This window comes from Saccopteryx leptura, chromosome 3 (genome assembly GCF_036850995.1).
Source record: "Saccopteryx leptura isolate mSacLep1 chromosome 3, mSacLep1_pri_phased_curated, whole genome shotgun sequence".
NCBI classification, from domain to species: Eukaryota; Metazoa; Chordata; class Mammalia; order Chiroptera; family Emballonuridae; genus Saccopteryx; species Saccopteryx leptura.
Genome location: NC_089505.1, coordinates 96,694,546 through 96,714,819, shown reverse-complemented (window position 1 = coordinate 96,714,819; position 20,274 = coordinate 96,694,546). Strand labels below are relative to the sequence as shown.

The 20,274-nt window shown below is 52.9% G+C and overlaps 1 protein-coding gene across 4 annotated transcripts; it reads right to left on the bottom strand.

The window, feature by feature from the left end:
• Positions 1 to 2,800: 2,800 nt before the first annotated feature.
• On the bottom strand, positions 2,801 to 20,224 carry SLC66A1 (solute carrier family 66 member 1). 4 transcript variants are annotated; one of them, XM_066375249.1, is made up of 9 exons: positions 19,957 to 20,224; positions 19,635 to 19,816; positions 12,505 to 12,720; positions 7,473 to 7,602; positions 6,672 to 6,759; positions 5,772 to 5,914; positions 5,509 to 5,601; positions 4,708 to 4,893; positions 2,801 to 3,270 (listed from the first exon to the last, which is right to left on the bottom strand). In XM_066375249.1, the coding sequence occupies exons 3-9, from the start codon at positions 12,666 to 12,668 to the stop codon at positions 3,190 to 3,192; spliced, it is 885 nt and encodes a 294-aa protein (XP_066231346.1). In that variant the 5' UTR covers positions 12,669 to 12,720; positions 19,635 to 19,816; positions 19,957 to 20,224; the 3' UTR covers positions 2,801 to 3,189. The 4 variants fall into 4 exon arrangements, with proteins under 4 accessions (XP_066231346.1, XP_066231347.1, XP_066231349.1 ...); XM_066375250.1 differs by lacking the exon at positions 19,635 to 19,816; XM_066375252.1 differs by lacking the exon at positions 19,635 to 19,816 and having other exon boundaries at positions 12,505 to 12,722; positions 20,061 to 20,224.
• Between the last annotated feature and the right edge of the window lie 50 nt (positions 20,225 to 20,274).

The following is a 20,274-nucleotide window of genomic DNA, read 5'->3' as shown; positions in this document are numbered from 1 at the left end:
CTGTCCTCTTTTCCCTTAGATTGTCAAATTTAAAAATGACAACAGCCAACACAACAATAAATAGCTGAATGAATCAAAATTAAACCTACTTGCCTGACCAGGCAGTGGCGCAGTGGATAGAGCGTCAGACTGGGATGCGGAAGACCCAGGTTCGAGACCCCAAGGTCGCCAGCTTGAGCGTGGGCTCATCTGGTTTGAGCAAAAATTCACCAGCTTGGACCCAAAGTCTCTGGCTCAAGAAAGGGGTTACTCGGTCCGCTGAAGGCCCACGGTCAAGGCACATATGAGAAAACAATCAATGAACAACTAAGGTGTCGCAATGTGCAATGAAAAACTAATGATTGATGCTTCTCATCTCTCCGTTCCTGTCTGTCTGTCCCTGTCTATCCCTCACTCTGACTCTCTCTCTGTCTCTGTAAAAAAAATAAAATAAAAAAAGAAAAGAAAAGAAAAAATTAAACCTACTTTTTTTTTTGTCAGATTGGCAAAATAAATTTTTTGGTATGCCACAGAACTTTAGTCGTTTCTGTGTGCCATGAGATGAAAAAAAAAAACAAGGTTGAAAATAGCTGGTCTAGTGAACAAAACCCTTTACTTCTCTCACTACCTGACCACTAGTTCCTCATGCGTTACTCTGTATTGACTACATAGTAGAAATATTGCAAGACAGTGATATCTCCTCATTACCTACAAATTCTGTTCAAATTTTAATAAGTCAATTTTATGTATTTTTTTCAAATAGCTTTATTGAGTGATAATTCACATGCCAATTTACCCATGTATATATTTTTTAATTTTACTGATTTTAGAGAGAGGAAGGGAGACAGACAGACAGAAAACATCCATTTCTAAATGTGCCTTAACTGGGGATCAAACCAGAAACTCTGCATATTAAGATGATGCTCTCACCGAGCTATCTGGCCAGAGCTGCTGTACTCATTTAAAATGTACAAACTCAATAGTTTTGTCCTTGAGGGTTACATGCCTGTCTCCTTCAGACTGAAAGTTCCATGAGGGACATTGTTTCAGGCATTCCCTTCACTCAGTCACTAAACATTTACTGAGCACCTACTGTGTACTAGGGATGTGACGGTGACCAGGACAGAGGTCTCTGCCCCTACTGTCTGATGTACATGGGGAAGCACTAATTATATGTGCTGGTAGTGGCTGTGTCCTCAGGCTGTCACAGGGCTGGGAGCTGACCCAGCAAGTTATTAGTTGGATTGAGCTAATCTGAGGCATGAGGCTACCCCCACTCCCTCCCACAGGGCTGATGCTACCCAACCAGGTTAATGCTGGGACTCCGGGACAGTTAGGACCCAGCACCTGGCTGTCTGCCAGGGACCTCTGGGGTCCCCCATCCAACTCTGATGAAAGCCAAGTCCAACAGGAGAAGGGGTAAAGAGAGGGCCAAGTTGTGGATTTCTCCCTTTTCTCAGGTTTGGGGACTGAAGGCCACATTGTCCAAGCTGTGGCTTCGAAAACCCTGGGTTTGCTGAATAACCAAGGGGAACCCCAGGCTGCGAGGGCCTGCGACCAAGTGCTGGGTCATTCCTTTTGTTTTTTTGCAGAATGCTGCCTGCCTGCCAGCCAGCTGTTCTTGTCCCCCCTGCAAAGATATGGGGACCACGGGGACCAGGTATTGTGCAAGGCATTTTCATTTATAGCATCTCATTCAACAGTTAGACCACACCAAAGATGAGCACCCCTTGCCTGCAGCAAGGAGCAAGAGGTGTTAAGACCCAGGGAGAAAGGCAACCCACCTGTGGGCCTCTCACCCAGGGATCCCGACCCCCAGAGAGCATGGCCCAGTCAGTGCAGTGGAACCCTTCAGACTGGTCTGGCTGCTTTTGGGAGGAACCTGGGGAGGTGGCAGGTACTGGATAAGTCAGGTAACCACCATTTATTTACCAGGTACCTACCACATGCCAGGTACTGGGGCCCAAGCCTGCAAGCCCATCGTATTGAACCACTACAACCACATTTTCCACTGAACAGGGCACTCTCCCAGCCAACCCACCCTGAAGGCACCCACAGCCTGGGAGCCTGAAGTGGGCAGCAGGGGCGAGAGCAAGCCCCTCTGTCCTCAGGCACCCACCTCAGGGTCACTGCCAACAGGAAGGTGGACTCAGAACAGAGTCTGGAAGACAGGGGTTGGGCCCAGGAACCAGAGCTCAGGCCTGAGCCCTGCCTTCCTCTCCTCCTTTCCCACCTGCTCTGTCCCTTCTCTTCCTCTGGCCTGCAACACTCCCACCTTTCCCCTGGTTATCTCCTGCTCATCATTCTGCCATGTCACCTCCTCCAGGAAGGTCTCCCTGATCTCCAGGAGGATCTGGTTGTCCCTCTCCTCCAACTAAAAATTATCAAAGCTAACCTTTATTGAGCTCTTACTACATGCCAGAATGTGAGGCTAACTTCCACAATCACACCGTCCCATAAGGACACAGGAAGTGGTAATATTGTCATCCCATTTCACAGATAAAGTAACTGAGGTACAATAAAGTTAAGATACAGAACTAAGATTTGTACCTTAACTATCCTCCCTCCTCCTGAGTGCACCGTCATTCTCACTGCTGTGTCCACACAACCAGGTGTAGAGTCACAGAGAAGCAGGTTGAAGAAATGAGAGGCCACCAGGAAGCTAGCCAGCAGACTTGGTCGCCTCCTGTTTGGCTCTCCCAGAGCCTGACCCTTTAGGCCCCACCTGGGCCCTGGAAGGAGGGGTCCAGATGCCCATCCGCCACTGTTCCCAGAGCAGCCCAACCCCAGCACCTTAGAAAGGAGCAACAGAACAGGCCTCGCTGGGAAATACCGTTTACTAGGCTGGCTGCAGTCCGGCCACCGTCCTGGGTACCCTGGCGGCAGCTGTGTCCCTCCCCAAGGGGACAGCTGCAGAATGAGGTAGGTGAGCCAAGGGGCAGCTGCTCCTTATTTGAGGAGGGAGGTCCCACATGCAGCCCCAGGGACAGCTGCCTCAAACCCTGGGGGCTGTCTTGCTCCTGGAAGAGCCAGCCCAGGAGGTTTGGCAGCAGGGGAGCCGGCAGCTGCATTAGGAGTACGGGCCCCCCCACCCAGCCCATCCTCCTCCTCAGCCGAGTCCAGGGGCCGCAGCACTGTGACTGCCCACACTCCTCCTTCCTGATGTGGCATCTGGACAGCCCGGTCATCTGGGTTTGGCCTGGGTCCTGGTCAGCCCGGGAGGAGGGGCTCCTGCTCCGAGGAGGGGGTGGCATCCCTGGCATCCCTGTACAGCAGGAACTGTATGGAGATCTGGAGGGGGCGCCGTCAAGGCCTAACCACGCAGAGACTGGGCTGGATCTGCCCCCGGGGCCATGGCTCTATCCACAGGGACTTCCCCTCTCTCCCTCCCTCTGGGTCCTGCTCTGGCCAGTGGGAAGGGCCAGCCATGACCTCCAGCTCTGCTCTCCTGCACCTTCCCTAGCCCAACTCCATTGTTCCAGTCCAGCCCCAGGTTCCTCCTCCCTCAGGCAGTCCTCCTGACTCCAGCCCCATGACCTTGCCTTCCTCTCACCCTGCACCGTCCTGGAGTTTCACCAGGTAGCTGGGGCCATTTGAAGGCACTAGAGTTTAAACTTTCCTTTTTTCCTTTTGACATTCAATATTATGTTAGTTTCGGGTGAGCTTCTACTTTTCTCTCATTGTACCTAACGGGGGCTCAGCAAATGTTGAAATAACGGTCACATTTAGTTTCTCCCAAATAAGATCCAAATTAGGTCCCATTCTGTCATTTTGCAGTGCTTCCGGACCAAGTCGCCCCATTATCTTGGTGAGACAGGGACTGAACTCGACCATGCAGATGAAGATACGGAAGCACAGAGAGGTTAACAGTTTGCTCAGTGTCACACAGCTATGAAGCAGTGGAGCCAGAATTTGGACCCAAGCTTTTCAAACTTTAACTCACATGTGTTGCCACGGGCCTGCATGACCTGATTCCCTGCCCCCCTTCCCCTGTTCCTCAGGGCCTTTGCACAGGCTGAGCTGGAACATCCCTCTTTTGCCTTTGCCTAACTTATCCTTTAGGACACAGTTCAAATGGCACCTGTGGAGACCTCTGCTGAGCCTTTAAAGCAGCACAGAGCCCTGGTCATATACTCTGGCAGTTTTCTCTGTGGCACTCAGTGTCACTGCAGACTGTAGTTAAGTATTTATAATTACATGTGTCCTTGAGCTGCAAGTTTCCTGAGGCCAGGCCATCCTGCTTACACTCACTACTGGATCAAGTGCCTGGTGGGAAGCATGGCAGACAGGTTTGATTCGGATGGATGGGTGGATGGATGTGTGGATGGATGGATGGGTGGATGGGTGGATGGGTAGATGGATGGGTGGATGGGTAGATGAATGGGTGGATGGGTAGATGAATGGGTGGACGGATAGATGGATGGGTAGATAGATACATGGATGGGTGGATGGATGGATGGGTGGATGGGTAGATGGATGGGTGGATGGGTAGATGAATGGGTGGATGGGTAGATGAATGGGTGGATGGATAGATGGATGGGTGGATGGAGGTGTGGAGAGGTGGGTGGATGAGTGGATGGATGGATGGGTGGATGGTTGGGTGGATGGAGGTGTGGAGGGGTGGGTGGATGAGTGGATGGATGGATGGTTGGGTGGATGTAGAAGCTGTGAGCAGACAGAAGCTGCTGTGCCCACCTCCCCACCGGTCCTGCACACCCTGAAGGATACGATGGTGTCGAACAGCAGCATGCCCAGGCTGCCCACGAGCCAGGGCAGGTGGTGCAGCAGGTAGCTGCCCTCGCTCTGGCCCTCCTCGGGGTTTTTGAGCAGCACGCTCAGCCCATACAGCGTGTTCCCCAGCATCACCAAGGCGAACAGCGAGTAGGAGATGCCCTGGGTTGACTTCCGCAGGAACTGGAGGTGAGGGGGTGGGGTCAGAGACCTCAGACAGGGCTCGTCACGGTGGATTGTGACTGTCCGTGTATCCATCTGCCCCGTCACACTGTGTGTGTAGTCTTAGGCTGACTTTTCACTGTATGCCCAGTGTTCAACGTGGGCCTGGCACACAAACCAACCCATTCCAGGGCCCAACTCCCATTGCACTTTGGCCACCTCTCCCAGGCCCCTCCCCAGGTCCACAGGAGACCGTGGCTGCACTGTGCCTGCTGGCCCACAAGGCCCTGCTCTCCAGCCCCACGCAGATGCTCACTGCCCAGTGAGCAGCCCCCACTCCAATCCCAGATGCCCCACCTTCTCCTCTCCTCTCAGGCCTCTAAGCTCAGCCCCTTGCTCTCACCTGACCTCCTACTTCCCTGTGACTCACACAGGTCACGTGGACCCCTGGATGGCGTGCAGAATCATGACCATTTTCCAGAGGTACAAACTGAGGCTTGGAAAATTGAGTTAAGTTGCCCAAGCCCAAAGTGAATGTGGACCCAGCCTCCGCACTGTGCTACTCCTCAACCCAGAGGCCCAAGCTGCCAGGCCGCCTCTGCTCGTCCGCTCGGCCCGGCCCTGCCCAAGGCTCACGTTGATGCGGATCTGCGGCAGCCGCGAGAACAGGTACAGCACGCTGGAGATGGAGCCAATGACAAAGCCAATGATTTCCTGCCGACTGAAGGGCTGAGAAGGAAGGAGGAACTGCTCAGTGCCCACCAGGGGCCGGAGCTGCAGGGCAAGGTCCCCAAGCTCCTTCTTAGAGCACAGTTCCCCCACTCAGGTGGCCACGCAGGGGAGGGCCCTTGACGCCAGCCTCCCACCCACCAGCCTCCCATTACATGCTCACACCTCACCTTATTGCCTGGTTCCACAGACAGCAGCTTCCGCCCCCTGAAGACCTCCCTCGGGGCAGCCATAGCACCAGCGCTGCTCAGCAGTGGGGTGGTACACGCCAGTCCCACGGTGAACAACAGCAAGGAGTTGATTGGGGCAGACACTGGACATGAGGCAGGAGAGAAGTTCAAGTTAGGTATCTGAGTGGCAGCTGACTGGGATTGATTTAAAAAAAAATTTTTTTTTTAAATTCATTTTAGAAAAAGAGACAGAGAGAGAGAGAGAAAGGGGGGAGGAGCAGGAAGCATCAACTCCCATATGTGCCTTGACCCGGTAAGCCCTGGGTTTTGAACCGGCGACCTCAGCGTTCCAGGTCGACGCTTTATCCACTGCGCTACCACAGGTCAGGCCTGGGATTGATTTTTGATGGCTGTGTGACCTTGGGCAAGTGGCCCAACCTCTCTGAGCTTTAATTCCTCATCTATAGAATGGGTATAATAATAGTATCCTTCTCCTGGGGTTGTAAAAGTGATACAATCAGGACAGTGAGGTCCAGAGGGAGGTTATCGAGAGCAGTGCCTTGGGCCATGTCTCACACAGCCCTTGCTCTGACCTCAGCTCTGGCCTCTGCTGAATCCTCGAAGGCAGTGACGGCCTGTGTGCCCTGCACTCGTTTCCCGAGCTCCAAGCCCAGGGCCAGCCACAGAAGAGTAAGAACTTAAGTGCAGGGAACCCCCGTGCCCCTGCCAGGATGTGCTCATTGCCACAGGCCTCTATCTTCACTGATCAGGCCTCAGGCTTTCAGATAAGGCCCAATGAAGCCCTCCCGAGGGTTTATCACCCAGCAATGGGACAACCGCTTCCTCCCAAACTCCCAGCTGTCCCTAATGTGCTGGACACAGAGGGACCACTGTACTCACACAGAGAAGGGCGCCTCTTAAACTTGTGATAGAAGTACAGGAACAGCATCACCAGGTCTGCCAGGACGTAGTACACTGCCGTGTAGGTCTGCGAGAGAAGTGGGGGCGCTGGCTCAGTCCTGGGCTCTGGGGTCTGCACCCTAAAACTGGGCAGCACTCTTGCATCCCAGCTGGGTGACCCTGAACAAGTCACTGCACCTCTCTGAGCTTCTGTCTGCTTAGCTGAATAGGAGGGATCACAGTTCCTACCTGGCAGAACTAGCGACCAGGTAGGGAAAGCATCCGGCCCCAGCAGATGGAGCAAATGATGGCTAGCTCCATTCGTTAGGACAAAATGGACTCAGAGGGTAAGTGTGGGCTCTGGTCCAGCCTCATCCAGGGGCAGTTAAGCCTTCACAGTCCCCTTCGGGAAGTCAATGGAGTCCCAATTTTGAATCCCAGCTCCACCCACCCACCCACAAGAGAATGATGGCCCCTGGGCCTCTCCAGGGAACACCTTTCTCCTCTGGCCTCCCACCCCACGCCCCAACAGGGTCATAGCACCTCAGCAGTGAGACACTAGTGGTCCTCTGGGTTGATGTGCTCATTTTGGAGATGGGGAAACAGGCCCAGAGAAGGGCAGTGACCAGCCCATTGACATACTGCACGGCAGGGCACAGGGCTCTCTGTACAGTATGGGGCCCTCATATAACAGAACAACAGCTCAGGATTCTGGAGCCTTGGCCGGTGTTTCCTGCTGGTGGCCCCCAAGCCTCTGCCATGGCTATCCTAGGTAGCCCACCCTGCCCGGGGCCAGCCCACCTGCAGGGGCAGCTGGTCAGCCAGGAAAGAGCCGATGAGGTTGCAGGAGTCTCCGCCAATCCAGCCCAGGAGAAACCACAGGGACAGGGCCTGGTCCATGTTGCCCGTCTTGCAGGCCTTGATGAACTGTCTGTGGCAGAGAGGGAGATGCATGCTCAGGGGAAAAGGGCAAGAGAGCAGCCCCCAGATGAGACGGCCAAGGAGAATGGTGCAGGGGCAGCAGACGCACAGGTCACGGGAGCCCTGCAGGCAGGGTCCTCATGAGCCTTTCTCTGCCCTTTGGGGGTTCTTACCAGGTAGAGTCCCTTCCAGCCCAGGAACTCAAGAGCATGTGCATCTTTCCAGAGAGATCCACAGCAACCCACCTTCTCCTCCATAGCACCCTGGGTCTCCCAGTGGGGAGGTGGGGTTTTTATAGTCCTGAAATTCAGCGTCAGCTTCTGAGAACCACTTCACAGGGACCCTAGATTCTTTCCTCTATGAAGTGGGTAGGGAGTTTGAAAAATGGATGCTGGTGGTGGCAGCAAGCCCAAGGCCTAGGCATGACTGCTGTCCTATCTTCAGAGCGGCGATGATAAGATGGGACAACCCACAGCCTGTTATCTACAAAGGGCACAAGAAGGGCAGGGCTGGGCTCTGGAGCCTGCCAGTACATGAGCCAGTGGCGTTCGGCACCTTGGTTGTTCTCCAAAGGTCCTTGGTGCTGGAACCCTCCCTTTAGACCTCCGGCCAGGTCTTAGCGTGGGCCCAACGCTGATGGTGGCAATGGGGTCTCAGGCACAGTTATGAGTCCTTCGTGTGTATTAACTCATCAACAGCCCTGCCCCATATGGTCCAGTCTATTTGGAGGACCCTCCTCATCGGGTGTGGAGCCAGTCAGGTCACAGAGCCAGGGGAGTCCGCGAGCCAGGATTTGCACCCAGACCCTGAGGCTCTAGTCTCGCTCCCCAGGACTGCTTTCTCTTCCTCTAAGTTCTTCGTTTGCAGGTGGTCTGCCCACCCCTCCTCTCCATCTGTCCTGCCCAGAAATCCCTGGCTCCTCCCCAGGGCCTGCCGTGATGTGAGCTCAGCAGCAGCCTGTCCTTCCTCCTTTCTATCCCGTGACACTAAGTCCCTCGTGGTCTCTAGCTTCCTGTGGGCAGGGAGTGCACAGCACAATTCAGGTACTCAGAAGGCCCTTCATTACGGTTCATCCCGTATCCCATAAAGCTCCTTCAGGATACTGTCACTTGACATACCTCCATGAATTGCAGGTAAAAGAATTTTGTTGCTCTCAGGAAAGGCCAAGTCCTAAGGAAGAGCAGAGGTGGCTGGCCTCCTGCCCTCACTGGGGCTCCCTCCCAGCCTTTGGCTCCGGTGGGGCCAGCGTTATGCCAGGGCAGGAGGGGAAAGCCTCAGCCAGCTCCTCAGATAGTTCTGGGGAAGCTCTCCCCCCCCAGGACAGGGAGTCTCTCCTTTGGCCTCCATCAGTCGCCCCGACCTATCTAGTCTGCCTTGAAGGGTCCCTCCAATGGCCCTGACATCACTGTTTGTGGCATGGCTTTCTTCCCTCCAGTCCTTCTTCTCTGTGACTCCAGGTTGTCTTTTAAGGGATGCCAAAATGACGGCTCTGCAAAGCCCGGGGCAGTGTCCGCTTTATTTCCCTGTGCCATCTCCAGCATGGCCTCTGAAATGAGCTTCTATGGAAAGTACCAGGGTGAGCTGATCAGAAACTCCAAACTGGGCGGGTCCCAATGGGGAGCCATGTACCAGGCGTATATCCGTTTTAGCAAAAGGTTTATCTTTGCCTTAAGCAAGCCCTGTCCAGTGTGTGTGTGTGTGTGTGTGTGTGTGCGCGCGCATGCGCGTGTGCATGTAGGTTAACACACTTTTAAAATAACCACCCACAACAGAGCACATAATCTGGTTAACGATCCTGCAAACCAGCCCCCACCTGGCTTCCTCCCACCCCCACATAATCTTCCTTAAAGTCTCTCCTTAACATCCAATGGATAACCTGCCGTTCTGTGGGGTTCTGAGATCTTGCTTCTCGGTAGTTATCTTTTGGGCTCAAATAAAATCTTATAAACACCTCTTACGACAACAATAAAAAGATAAATAAGTCATTGAAAAATGGGCAAAAAAGTTGAACAGAACTTTTACCAAAGAAGACGTATAGCTGGCCAAAAAACATATGAAAAGCCACCAGGAAATTACAGATCAAAACTACAGCAAGGTGGCACTTCCCAGCCACTGGGACGGCTATAATAGAAAAGACAGGAAATAACAAGCGTGGGTGAGAATTCGAAGTTGGAACCTTAGCACACTGCTAGTGGGAATATGAAATGGTCTAACAGCTTTGGAAAACAGTTCGGTAGCACCTGACCAGACGGTGGCGCAGTGGATAGAGCGTCGGACTGGGATGCTGAGGACCCAGGTTCGAGACCCCGAGGTCACCAGCTTGAGCGTGGGCTCATCTGGTTTGAGCGGGAATTCACCAGCTTGGACCCAAGGTCGCTGGCTCGAGCGGGGGGTTACCCGGTCTGCTGAAGGCCCACGGTCAAGGCACATATGAGGGAGCAATCAATGAACAACTAAGGTGTCACAATGCACAACGAAAAACTAATGATTGATGCTTCTCATCTCTCTGTTCCTGTATGTCTGTCCCTGTCTTTCCCTCACTCTGACTCTCTCTCTGTCTCTGTGTAAAAAAAAAAAAAAAAAAAAAAAAAAAAAGCAATCAATGAACAACTAAGGTGTTGCAATAAGGTGTTGCAATGCACAAGGAAAAACTAATGATTGATGCTCCTCATCTCTCCGTTCCTGTCTGTCTGTCCCTATCCTTCTCTCTATCTCTGTAAAAAAAAAGAAAATAGTCCGGTAGCTCCTCAAGAGATTAAACATGCAGTTACCATATGGCCCAGGAATGCCAGTCCTTAGGGATATACCCAAGAGGAGGAAAAAATTATGTCCTGACCAAAACTTGTACTTGAACATACAGAACAACCTGAATCATAACAGCCAGAAAGTAGAAACCACCCACATGTCCGCCAATGGGTGAGCAAGCACACTCGGGGACACCCAGACCACAGAGTATCATCTGGACATGAAGGGGAATGGAGTACTGATATGTGCTCTGACACGGATGAAGCTTTCGGATGTCATATTCAGTGAAAGAAGCCAGTCACAGAAGGCCACATACTGTATGACTCCATTCATAAAAAATATGCAGAAGAGGCAAATCTATAGAGACAGAGAGTAGATAGGGCCTGGGAGATATAAGGGGAAATGAGGAATGCCTTGGGTTTTTTTCTGGGTTTCTTTTTACAGCGATGAAAATGTTCTAAAACTGCCTGAGCAGGCGGTGGTGCAGTGGATAGAGCATTGGCCTGGGACGCTGAGGACCTGGTTTGAAACCCCAAGGTTGCCTGCTTGAACATGGGCTCATTTGGCTTGAGTGTGGGGTCACCAGCTCAATACATGAACCTATGACTGTGGGCTTGAGCCCAAAGTTTGCTGGTTTGAAGTCCAAGGTTGCTGGCTTAAAACCAAAGTCGTTGACTTGAGCAAGGGGTCACTGGCACAGCTGAAGTCCCCCAGTCAAGGCACATATGAGAAAGCAATCAATGATCAACTAAGGTGACACAACTACAATGCTTCTCATCTCTCTCCCTTCCTGCCTCTCTCTAGCAAAAAAAAAAAAAAAAAAAAAGTTCTAAAACTGGTTACAATGATGGTTACAGACTCTGTGAATTATCCTTCAATAAAGCTATTTTAAAAAAAGTCAAGACCCCCCTGGCCAGATGGCTCAGTGGTAGAGCGTTGGCCTGGTGTGCAGGAGTCCTGGGTTCGATTCCCGGCCAGGGCACACAGGAGAAGCGCCCATCTGCTTCTCCACCCCTCCCCCTCTCCTTCCTCTCTGTCTCTCTCTTCCCCTCCCGCAGCCAAGGCTCCACTGGAGCAAAGTTTGCCTGGATGCTGAGGATGGCTCCATGGCCTCTGCCTCAGGCGCTAGAATGGCTCTGGTTGCAGCAGAGCATTGCCCCCTGGTGGGCATGCCGGGTGGATCCCGGTCAGGCGCATGTGGGAGTCTGTCTGACTGCCTCCCGGTTTCCAACTTCAGAAAAATACAAAAAAAAAAAAAAAAAGAAAAAAAGTCAAGCCCCTGATGAAACCCTTATCTTCGTCCCTCAGGATAAAGAGTCCAGCAGTGGAGAACGCCCTGACCTGTGGAGAACGCCCTGACCTTACAGGGCCCTTGATGACTCTTTGACCTCACTACTCTTCCCTGTTCCCCTGACCCTCACACACTTTGTCCATGTACGGGGCTGGGCATACATTGTATAAAGGCCCTCATGCTACCCTCGGAGCAACCCTGTAAGTGAGGGAACAATATTCTTATTTTACAGATGAGGAAACTCAGGGGCAGAGCATCGAAGTGATGTCCCCAGGTCACAGCTGAGGAGAAGTCAGGCCTGTTCAAGCCTGGAGCCCAGGCTCCTGGGCACCACACTGTTACGAAGTGAATCTGTGTCCCCGCTCACAGTAGTGGCCGCATTCACTCCTTTGTCATCACTGCTGTCTGTCACAGGACAGAGGCCTTGTTCGATGCACCCCAACCTTCCAACCCCTCCGTCTCAGCTCTTACTTACCAGCTGTGCAACCTGGAGCAATGTACTTAACTTCTCTGGATCTCTTCCCTCGTAAAATAGGGGTAGTAACTGTACCTATTTCACTGGGTTGCTATGAGGATTAGAGGTAAAAAGCACGTCACGTGCTTAGAACTGAGCCAGATGCATAGTGAGCACTCAAAAAACAATAGTAAGTGTATTTATTACCTGTGGGTCAGCACTGGCCAGGCCCAGAGAGGGGTTTGGTGCAGGGCCCTCCTGGCAGGTGGGAGGGCAGTAAATAAGGGTGGGAGAGGGAGCACACTTAGCCTTGTGTCTGGTGACAGCCGTGAGCAGACAGGTAGCACCCCCTCCAGTAGTCCCTGGGTCATTTCCCCCGCCCCGCAGACCTCCTCTGGTCCTGCCACCCTCGTACCACTCACGGGAAAGTGGACGCTGCGAAGCAGACGATGGAGATCAAGCCCAGGCCCACGCTGGCCTCGTCCCAGCCATCCTTGGCACATTCACCCAACACGTCCCATATCCACTGGCGGGAGCCATTGGGGCAATTGGAGAAGTTGCCGGAACCCAGATTCTTCCAGACCATGGCTCTGGAGGGCAGGAGGGAAGGGACTGGTGCGATGAGGCGGGCGAGGGCTCTACAGGGAGAAAGAGAGAGGGGCTTCAGCCTTGGGAGGCTGGGGTCCTCATCTAGGTGCCCCCAAAGCCCATCCCCAGCCTTATCCCCTGGCACCGAGGGAGCCCCTGAACCAAAGGACACAATCAGCCCCAAGTACAGAGAGCAAGGCAATCCTGTGCCAACCACGTGTGCAGGGAGCGCGGACCTGCAGTTGGGAACAAGTGCCTTTGCGTCCCATCTTAACCCTCACTGCTGCTGCGACTCTGTGCCTCAGTTTCCTCTCTGTAAGCTGGGGTGATAACAATACCACCCTCACACAGTCCAGAGGGCCAAATGAGTTCATAAACACAGTATGGAGAACTGAGCCCTTTCCCTGGCTGGGTAGCTCGGTTGGTGAGAGTGTCATCCCCATACACTAAGGCTGCAGGTTCGATCCCCGGTCAGGGCACATACAGGAATCAACCAATGAATGCAAAAGTAAGTCGAACAACAAATCAGTATTTCTCTCTCTCTCTCTCTCTCTCTCTCTAAAATCAATAAAAACTTTTTTTAAAAAGTAAAAAGAGAACTGAGCCCTCAAACATGTCACTCTTGTTATAACTCTCAAATGTTCAGTTTCCAATCTTTGGTTATTGTAAAATACACCATGAAGGTCTGCTCAGACCAGGCCCATGAAGTAGGCTTGTCACCTGATATTGGTCTGTGGATAAAAAGGGGTTTTATGGAAAGTAATCTCACAGGGTGATATCATGATCATAAACTCCTAACTGGGCAGGTCATGGTGGACAGGCATGCCCCAGGTACATAACTTCTTGACTAAAAAGGTTTTTAAGCCAGCCCTGACTATTGTTCTGGGCGCAGTGGTCAGCAAACTGCAGCTCGCGAGCCACATGAGGCTCTTTGCCCCCTTGAGTGTGGCTCTTCCACAGAATACCACGTGCGGGCACTACCTCGATAAGGAACGTACCTACCTATATAGTTTAACAAATTTGGCTCTCAAAAGAAATTTCAATCGTTGTACTGTTGATATTTGGCTCTGTTGACTAATGAGTTTGCCAACCACTGTGGGGCATCTGGGTTAAAATACCACTGAAATGCCGCAAGTAACACCCCCCCACCCTGATGTACCCACCCTTAAACACGCACATAATCCTATAATCCAATCCCCGCCCTGCTGTCTCCCACCCTCATGCAACTTCCTTATGGTCCCTCCTGAATTTCAAATGCATAAAGGAACTGCAAGCCTGACCAGGCGGTGGCGCAGTGGATAGAGCGTCGAACTGGGATGCGGAAGGACCCAGGTTCAAGACCCCGAACTCGCCATCTGGCTTGAGCAAAAAAAAAAAAAGCTCACCAGCTTGGACCCAAGGTTGCTGGCTCGAGCAAGATGTTACTCAGCCTGCTGGAGGCCCGCAGTCGAGGCACATATGAGAAAGCAATCAATGAACAACTGAGGTGTCGCAACGAAAAACTGATGATTGATGCTTCTCACCTCTCTCTCTTCCTGTCTGTCTGTCCCTATCTATCCCCCCCCCCTCTCTCTCTGCAAAAAAAATTAAAAAATAAAATAAAAAAAGGGAACTGCAAAACTGTTATTTTCGGGAACATTTGAGATCTTGCTTTCTGGAATATGTCATCGGTTTGGCTCAAATAAATTCATAAAAAGTCTCTACAAATTTGGATGTTCCTTCCATCAACAGGTCCGGTGAGGCCAGTGGGGAGCACAAAGCAGGTGAATCCCGAGGTTGCACAGGTGGCTGGGATTCCAGCCATGTTCTCCCCAGAGCTCACCCGTGTGGGACGCCTGCTGGCAAGGCGTCCAGAGTCACCTCCACAGTCTCGCCCTGCCAAAGCCAGAAAATGGCTGGCTTCGGGAAGGCCCCTCCCAGGGCCCTGGCACCCTCCACAGTGACTAGAGCAGTCACTGCTGTATGACAATCCCTGAGAAAGGAGAGAGCGTGGAGCCAGGTGGTGCCATCTCTACCACGTGAGAATCATCACAACCCTATTACTGAGCTCTCTGCCAGTTCTGTGCTAAGTACCTTGCATGCATTTATGCATTTTGTCCTCATTATCAACTCTACAAAGTAGAGGAACCAGGAAAGTGACTTGCTAGGGCCACCCAGCCAGGAAGCGGCAGAGCTGTGAGTCAAAGCCAGGATCAAGACCCAAACCCCTGCTAAAAGCCACCAGGCCCTGCTGCCGCAGGCGTGTCAGTCCCCTGGCAGGGCAGAAGCCTCCTGCGGTCTGGCTCTGCTGCTTGGCCTCTTGCGCAGCCAGAAGGCGGGCTTCCCCTTTCCTCACTGTGCTCAGAGGGGTGTTCCTCACCCAGCACGAGGCTCCACCAGCTACCCTCAGTTTCTAGTCCTGTCGGGGGCCCAGGATCCCCCTAAAGCAATGCCCGGTGCCACAGATGGAACATTTACATCTTTCCAAAACTCTGATGTTGAAGCCTAACCCCCAATGTGATGTTATAAGAGGTGGGGGCCTTTGGGAAGTGCTCAGGTCAGGAGGGTGGAGCCCTTATCATTGGGATTTATAAGAGACCATTATAAGAGACCTGAGAGAGCTTTCTCTCTCTCTCTCTCTCCTACCCTCTTCCTCTCTTTCTACCATGTGAGAAAACAGCCATCTATGAATAGTAAGCAGACTCTCGCCAGACATTGAATCTGCTTGTGCCAAATAAATCTGTTTCTTTTTGTTTGTTTTTGTGACAGAGAGAGAGAGAGAGAGAGACAGAGAGAGGGACAGATAGGGACAGACAGACAGGAAGGGAGATGAGAAGCATCAATTCTTCGTTGAGGCTCCTTTGTCTCCTTAGTTGTTCATTGATGGCTTCCTCAAATGTGCCTTGACAGGGAGCCACAGCAAAGCAAGTGACACCTTGCTTAAGCCCACGACCTTAGGCTCAAGTCAGTGACCTCGAGGTTTTGAACCTGAGACCTCTGAATCCCAGTCCGACAATCTATTCACTGTGCCACCGCCTGGTCAGGCTGTTTTTTTTTGTTTGTTTAGTTTTAAGATTTTATTTACTGATTTTGGAGAGAAGTGAGAGAGAGAGGAAGGGGGACAGGAGGAGCAGGAAGCATCAACTCAGCAGTTCTCATATGTGCTTTGACGGGGCAAGCCTGGGGTTTCGAACTGGTGACCTCAGCATTCCAGGTCAATGCTTTAATCCACTGCACCACCAATGGTCAGGCTAAATCTGTGGGTTTTTTGGGGTTTTTTTTTTGTATTTTTCTGAATTTGGAAACGGGGAGGCAGTCAGACAGACTCCCACATGTGCCCGACCGGGATCCACCCGGCATGCCCACCAGGGGGCGATGCTCTGCCCATCTGGGGCATTGCTCTGTTGCAAACAGAGCCATTCTAGCGCCTGAGGCAGAGGCCATAGAACCATCCTCAGCGCCCGGGCCAACTTTGCTCCAATGGAGTCTTGGCTGCGGGAGGGGAAGAGAGAGATAGAGAGGAAGGAGAGGGGGAGGGGTGGAGAAGCAGATGGGTGCTTCTTCTGTGTGCCCTGGCTGGGAATCGAACCCAGGACTCCTGCATGCCAGGCCGACGCTCTACCACTGAGCCAACCGGCCAGGGCCAAATCTGTGTTGTTTATAAGCTACCCAATCTATAGTGCTCTGTTATTCAGCCCTAGCGGACTAGGCCATCCTGACTGGACCCTGGAACAGCTGAAATCACAGCATCTGAGTTTCAGGAAGGGAAAGGAAACGAGTCAGCTTTTTATTCTTAGGAAGCTCTAGGCTCTCAGCCCTAATGTGACTAGCCATAAGCAGAGGCCCCGGAGCTGGGGACAAGGGTGTCCCAGGTCACAGTCTGCCTGGTTCACTGCAGCATCTCCAGGGGCCGCACGCATGACTGAAAGCCTCTTCCTGTATCCTGGTAAGCTGCCTTGATGACATTTAGCACAGCTGATGTCACAACTGTTTAGCTGATGTCCTGCCACCAGCACCTGTGAGGCAACCTCAGGTTAACAACACAGTCCCGGTAAGAACTGTGTCTTTGCAATGCCAAAGGCATTTCAAATCAAATCCTTTTGTTCCCCAGCCATTGTACTACTCCCCCATAGATCCTAAACATGTCCCTGAAATTCACCATATGTTAGTAGTACACTGCTATCCTTGTCACCTTCCTGTGAGATGGGGTATACTGTCCCCAGCAAGTGGCTTTGAACAAGTGAGTAACCTGTCTGAGTCTGTCCAGTATCTCAGCAACCCTGATGTCACTCTCGCATTCCCTCTTTCACCAGGTTGGGAAGAAATGAGGTGGATACATGCCCAGTGAGGGGGAGTATTTTAAGGAATGTACCTTGGCTCACGGGCCCAGAGCATTGGGGTGGGTAGTCCCCTGTCCACACACAAGGCTGTTGTGTATCTCGGGGCTCAGGCACTCTGAGATATACCCAAACTCTGAAAAGACAGGGTCTTCCTCTGAGGGCTACTGTGTATAGGGCCTGTCCCGGACAGGTTCTGACTCAGGTAGGGAGCCAGCCTGGGCCCCAGGCCTGGCTTCTGGAAGTGGGCCCATCAGGTCAAACCACATCCGGTCAATGGATGTCCAGAGCTGTGACAAAGTTTGACTGCATTTATAGGTTTGACAAGGACCAGAGCTGGAGTGCTTTAGAATCAAGGAGAACACATGTTCAAAATTCAGGCTCAGGCCTGACCAGGCAGTGGCGCAGTGAATAGAGCATCGGACTGGGATGTGGAAGGACCCAGGTTCGAGACCCCAAGGTCACCAGCTTGAGTGCAGGTTCATCTGGGTTTTTTTTTTTTTTTTTTGGTATTTTTCTGAAGCTAGAAACAGGGAGAGACAGTCAGACAGACTCCCGCATGCGCCCAACCGGGATCCACCCGGCACGCCCACCAGGGGCGAAGCTCTGCCCACCAGGGGGCGATGCTCTGCCCCTCCGGGGCGTCACTCTGCAGCGACCAGAGCCACTCTAGCGCCTGGGGCAGAGGCCAAGGAGCCATCCCCAGCGCCCGGGCCATCTTTGCTCCAATGGAGCCTTGGCTGCGGGAGGGGAAGAGAGAGACAGAGAGGAAGGAGGGGGGGGTGAAGAAGCAAATGGGCGCTTCTCCTATGTGCCCTGGCCGGGAATCGAACCCGGGTCCCCCCGCACACCAGGCCGACGCTCTACCGCTGAGCCAACCGGCCAGGGCCCAGGCTCATCTGGTTTGAACAAGGCTCACCAGCTTGGACCCAAGGTTGCTGGCTCCAGCAAGGGGTTGCTCGGTATGCTGAAGGCCCACGGTCAAGGCACATGTGAGAAAGCAATCAATGAACAACTAAGGTGTTGCAACGTGCAATGAAAAACTAATAATTGGCCCTGGCCGGTTGGCTCAGCGGTAGAGCGTCGGCCTAGCGTGCGGAGGACCCGGGTTCGATTCCCGGCCAGGGCACATAGGAGAAGCGCCCATTTGCTTCTCCACCCCTCCGCCGCGCTTTCCTCTCTGTCTCTCTCTTCCCCTCCCGCAGCCAAGGCTCCATTGGAGCAAAGATGGCCCGGGCGCTGGGGATGGCTCTGTGGCCTCTGCCCCAGGCGCTAGAGTGGCTCTGGTCGCAACATGGCAACGCCCAGGATGGGCAGAGCATCGCCCCCTGGTGGGCAGAGCGTTGCCCCATGGTGGGCATGCCGGGTGGATCCCGGTCGGGCGCATGCGGGAGTCTGTCTGACTGTCTCTCCCTGTTTCCAGCTTCAGAAAAACGTAAAAAAAAAACAAAAAAAAACAAAAAAAAAAAAAAAAGAAAAACTAATAATTGATGCTTCTCATCTCTCTCTGTTCCTGTCTGTCTATCCCTATCTATCCCTCTCTCTGACTCACTCTCTGTCTCTGTAAAAAAATAAATAAATAAACAAAATTAAAAAAATAATTCAGGCTCAGTACCTCTGGGTTGGGTATCAGGGACCTTGGATTTTAAGAGGCCCCCCAGCTGATTCTGATGTTTGTGGGCACACCGAGAATGAGAACAGCTGAGCTGGAGAAGGCATCTCCTGCCACACCCAAGCTCCTCTCCCAGATGGTAAATTGAATCAAGGAAATGTTTTTCGTTGACGCTGGCCACCTGCCGGTCATCTACCAGATCAATTCCACACTCCTCAAGACAAAGCCCAAAGTACTTCCAGATCGGCCTTCTGCTTATCACTCATCCCTTGCCTCGTTCTCCAATAGTCATTCTCGGGCCTTCAGGCTTCTTTCTCTCGTCCCTGAGGAGTGTCCTTCTCCCCGTGGAGGGCCTAAGGTCAAGTTTTAAGAGGCTTTACAGGACTGGCTGGACAACACCAGCCCCCGCCCCCCCCCCCCCCCCCTCCACAACCCTGAAGAATGCTTCTCACACACACTACTGAGTAATCACTGCTCTTCAAGCCCACTTCTCTCCTTCACCCCAATTGTAAACTTAGATTCTAGACACACCAGCTGCACACTAAAAATGCTGAGAGTGAGGAATGGAAAAAGGGATAAAGAGAAACAAGAAAAGATCGAATTATGAGCTCAAACGGCCTAAGGTTGAGGAGAAAGCACACAAGAACTGCGCTGCCTAATACCTGCTCTTACAGAACTCTTGAGCCTTAGAGTTCCAATCTGTACAATGGGGGGAAATGCAAGTCTCCACCTCCTTGGCTCAGTGCAGAGTTAAATGAGACAATCCAGGTCAAGCGATGAGAATGGAGCCTGGCACAGGTTAAACACTGAGTAGTAACAGCCGTGGAAGACCATTCTTCTGTTCTGGCAGTGACCCTCACCGAAGCCACCCCTCCAGGGTCCCAGGCACACGGCCGCCCCAGTCACTGTTGAATGGACAAAACTGGCACCAACCATCACACTTCCAAAACTAGCCTCCCCATGTACACACTTCAAAACCCATCCTAGGCATGGGGCGGGAGGGGGGGGGGGAGTGCAGGATGGGCTCCTTGCAGACCTGGGGATTACGTGGAGGGGAGGAGCGTCCCGGCCCGTGGATACCACCCACTCCAGACCTCCAGGTTCTGGGCCAACTCGTGACTCAGTCCAGCGTCGGCCGCCTGTTCGGCGGGGATAATGACAGGGCAGCCGCTGGGGTCAGCGCTCAGTCGCTGCGATGCCCCCCGCCCTGGATCCACCCTAGGGAAAACAAAGCCGTCAAAATTCGAGACCCAGACCCCAAAACCTGGCCAGGCCCGACCGAGCAGCCATGCTGGTCGCCCCTGAGTGGGGGGAACATGGGCCCCCGAGGGCCACCCAATCCCGGTTCAGATCCTCACCTAGGATCTCGCGCTCCAAAGGAGGGGACAGGAGCCCCAGGATGGTCCAGGGACTGGAGAAGGGTGCTGTAAACATAAGGCAGGAAGCCCCAGAACCCTCATCTGCAGCCTTTGTATTGGTCCCTGGGCTCACCACGTCCAGATCCACGTTCTGATTCGCCGCCCGGCAGGGTTTCTGGTTTCTATCTCCACTGCCTGGGTCAGCTGACCCAAGGCTCCGCCCGCCCCGCAACCTCGCGGCTTTGCCTCTTGCGCCGCGCACTTGTCCGACGGTCCCTGGGGCTGCGCTGGGGGTAGCGAAGCGAGCGTGCTGGGGTG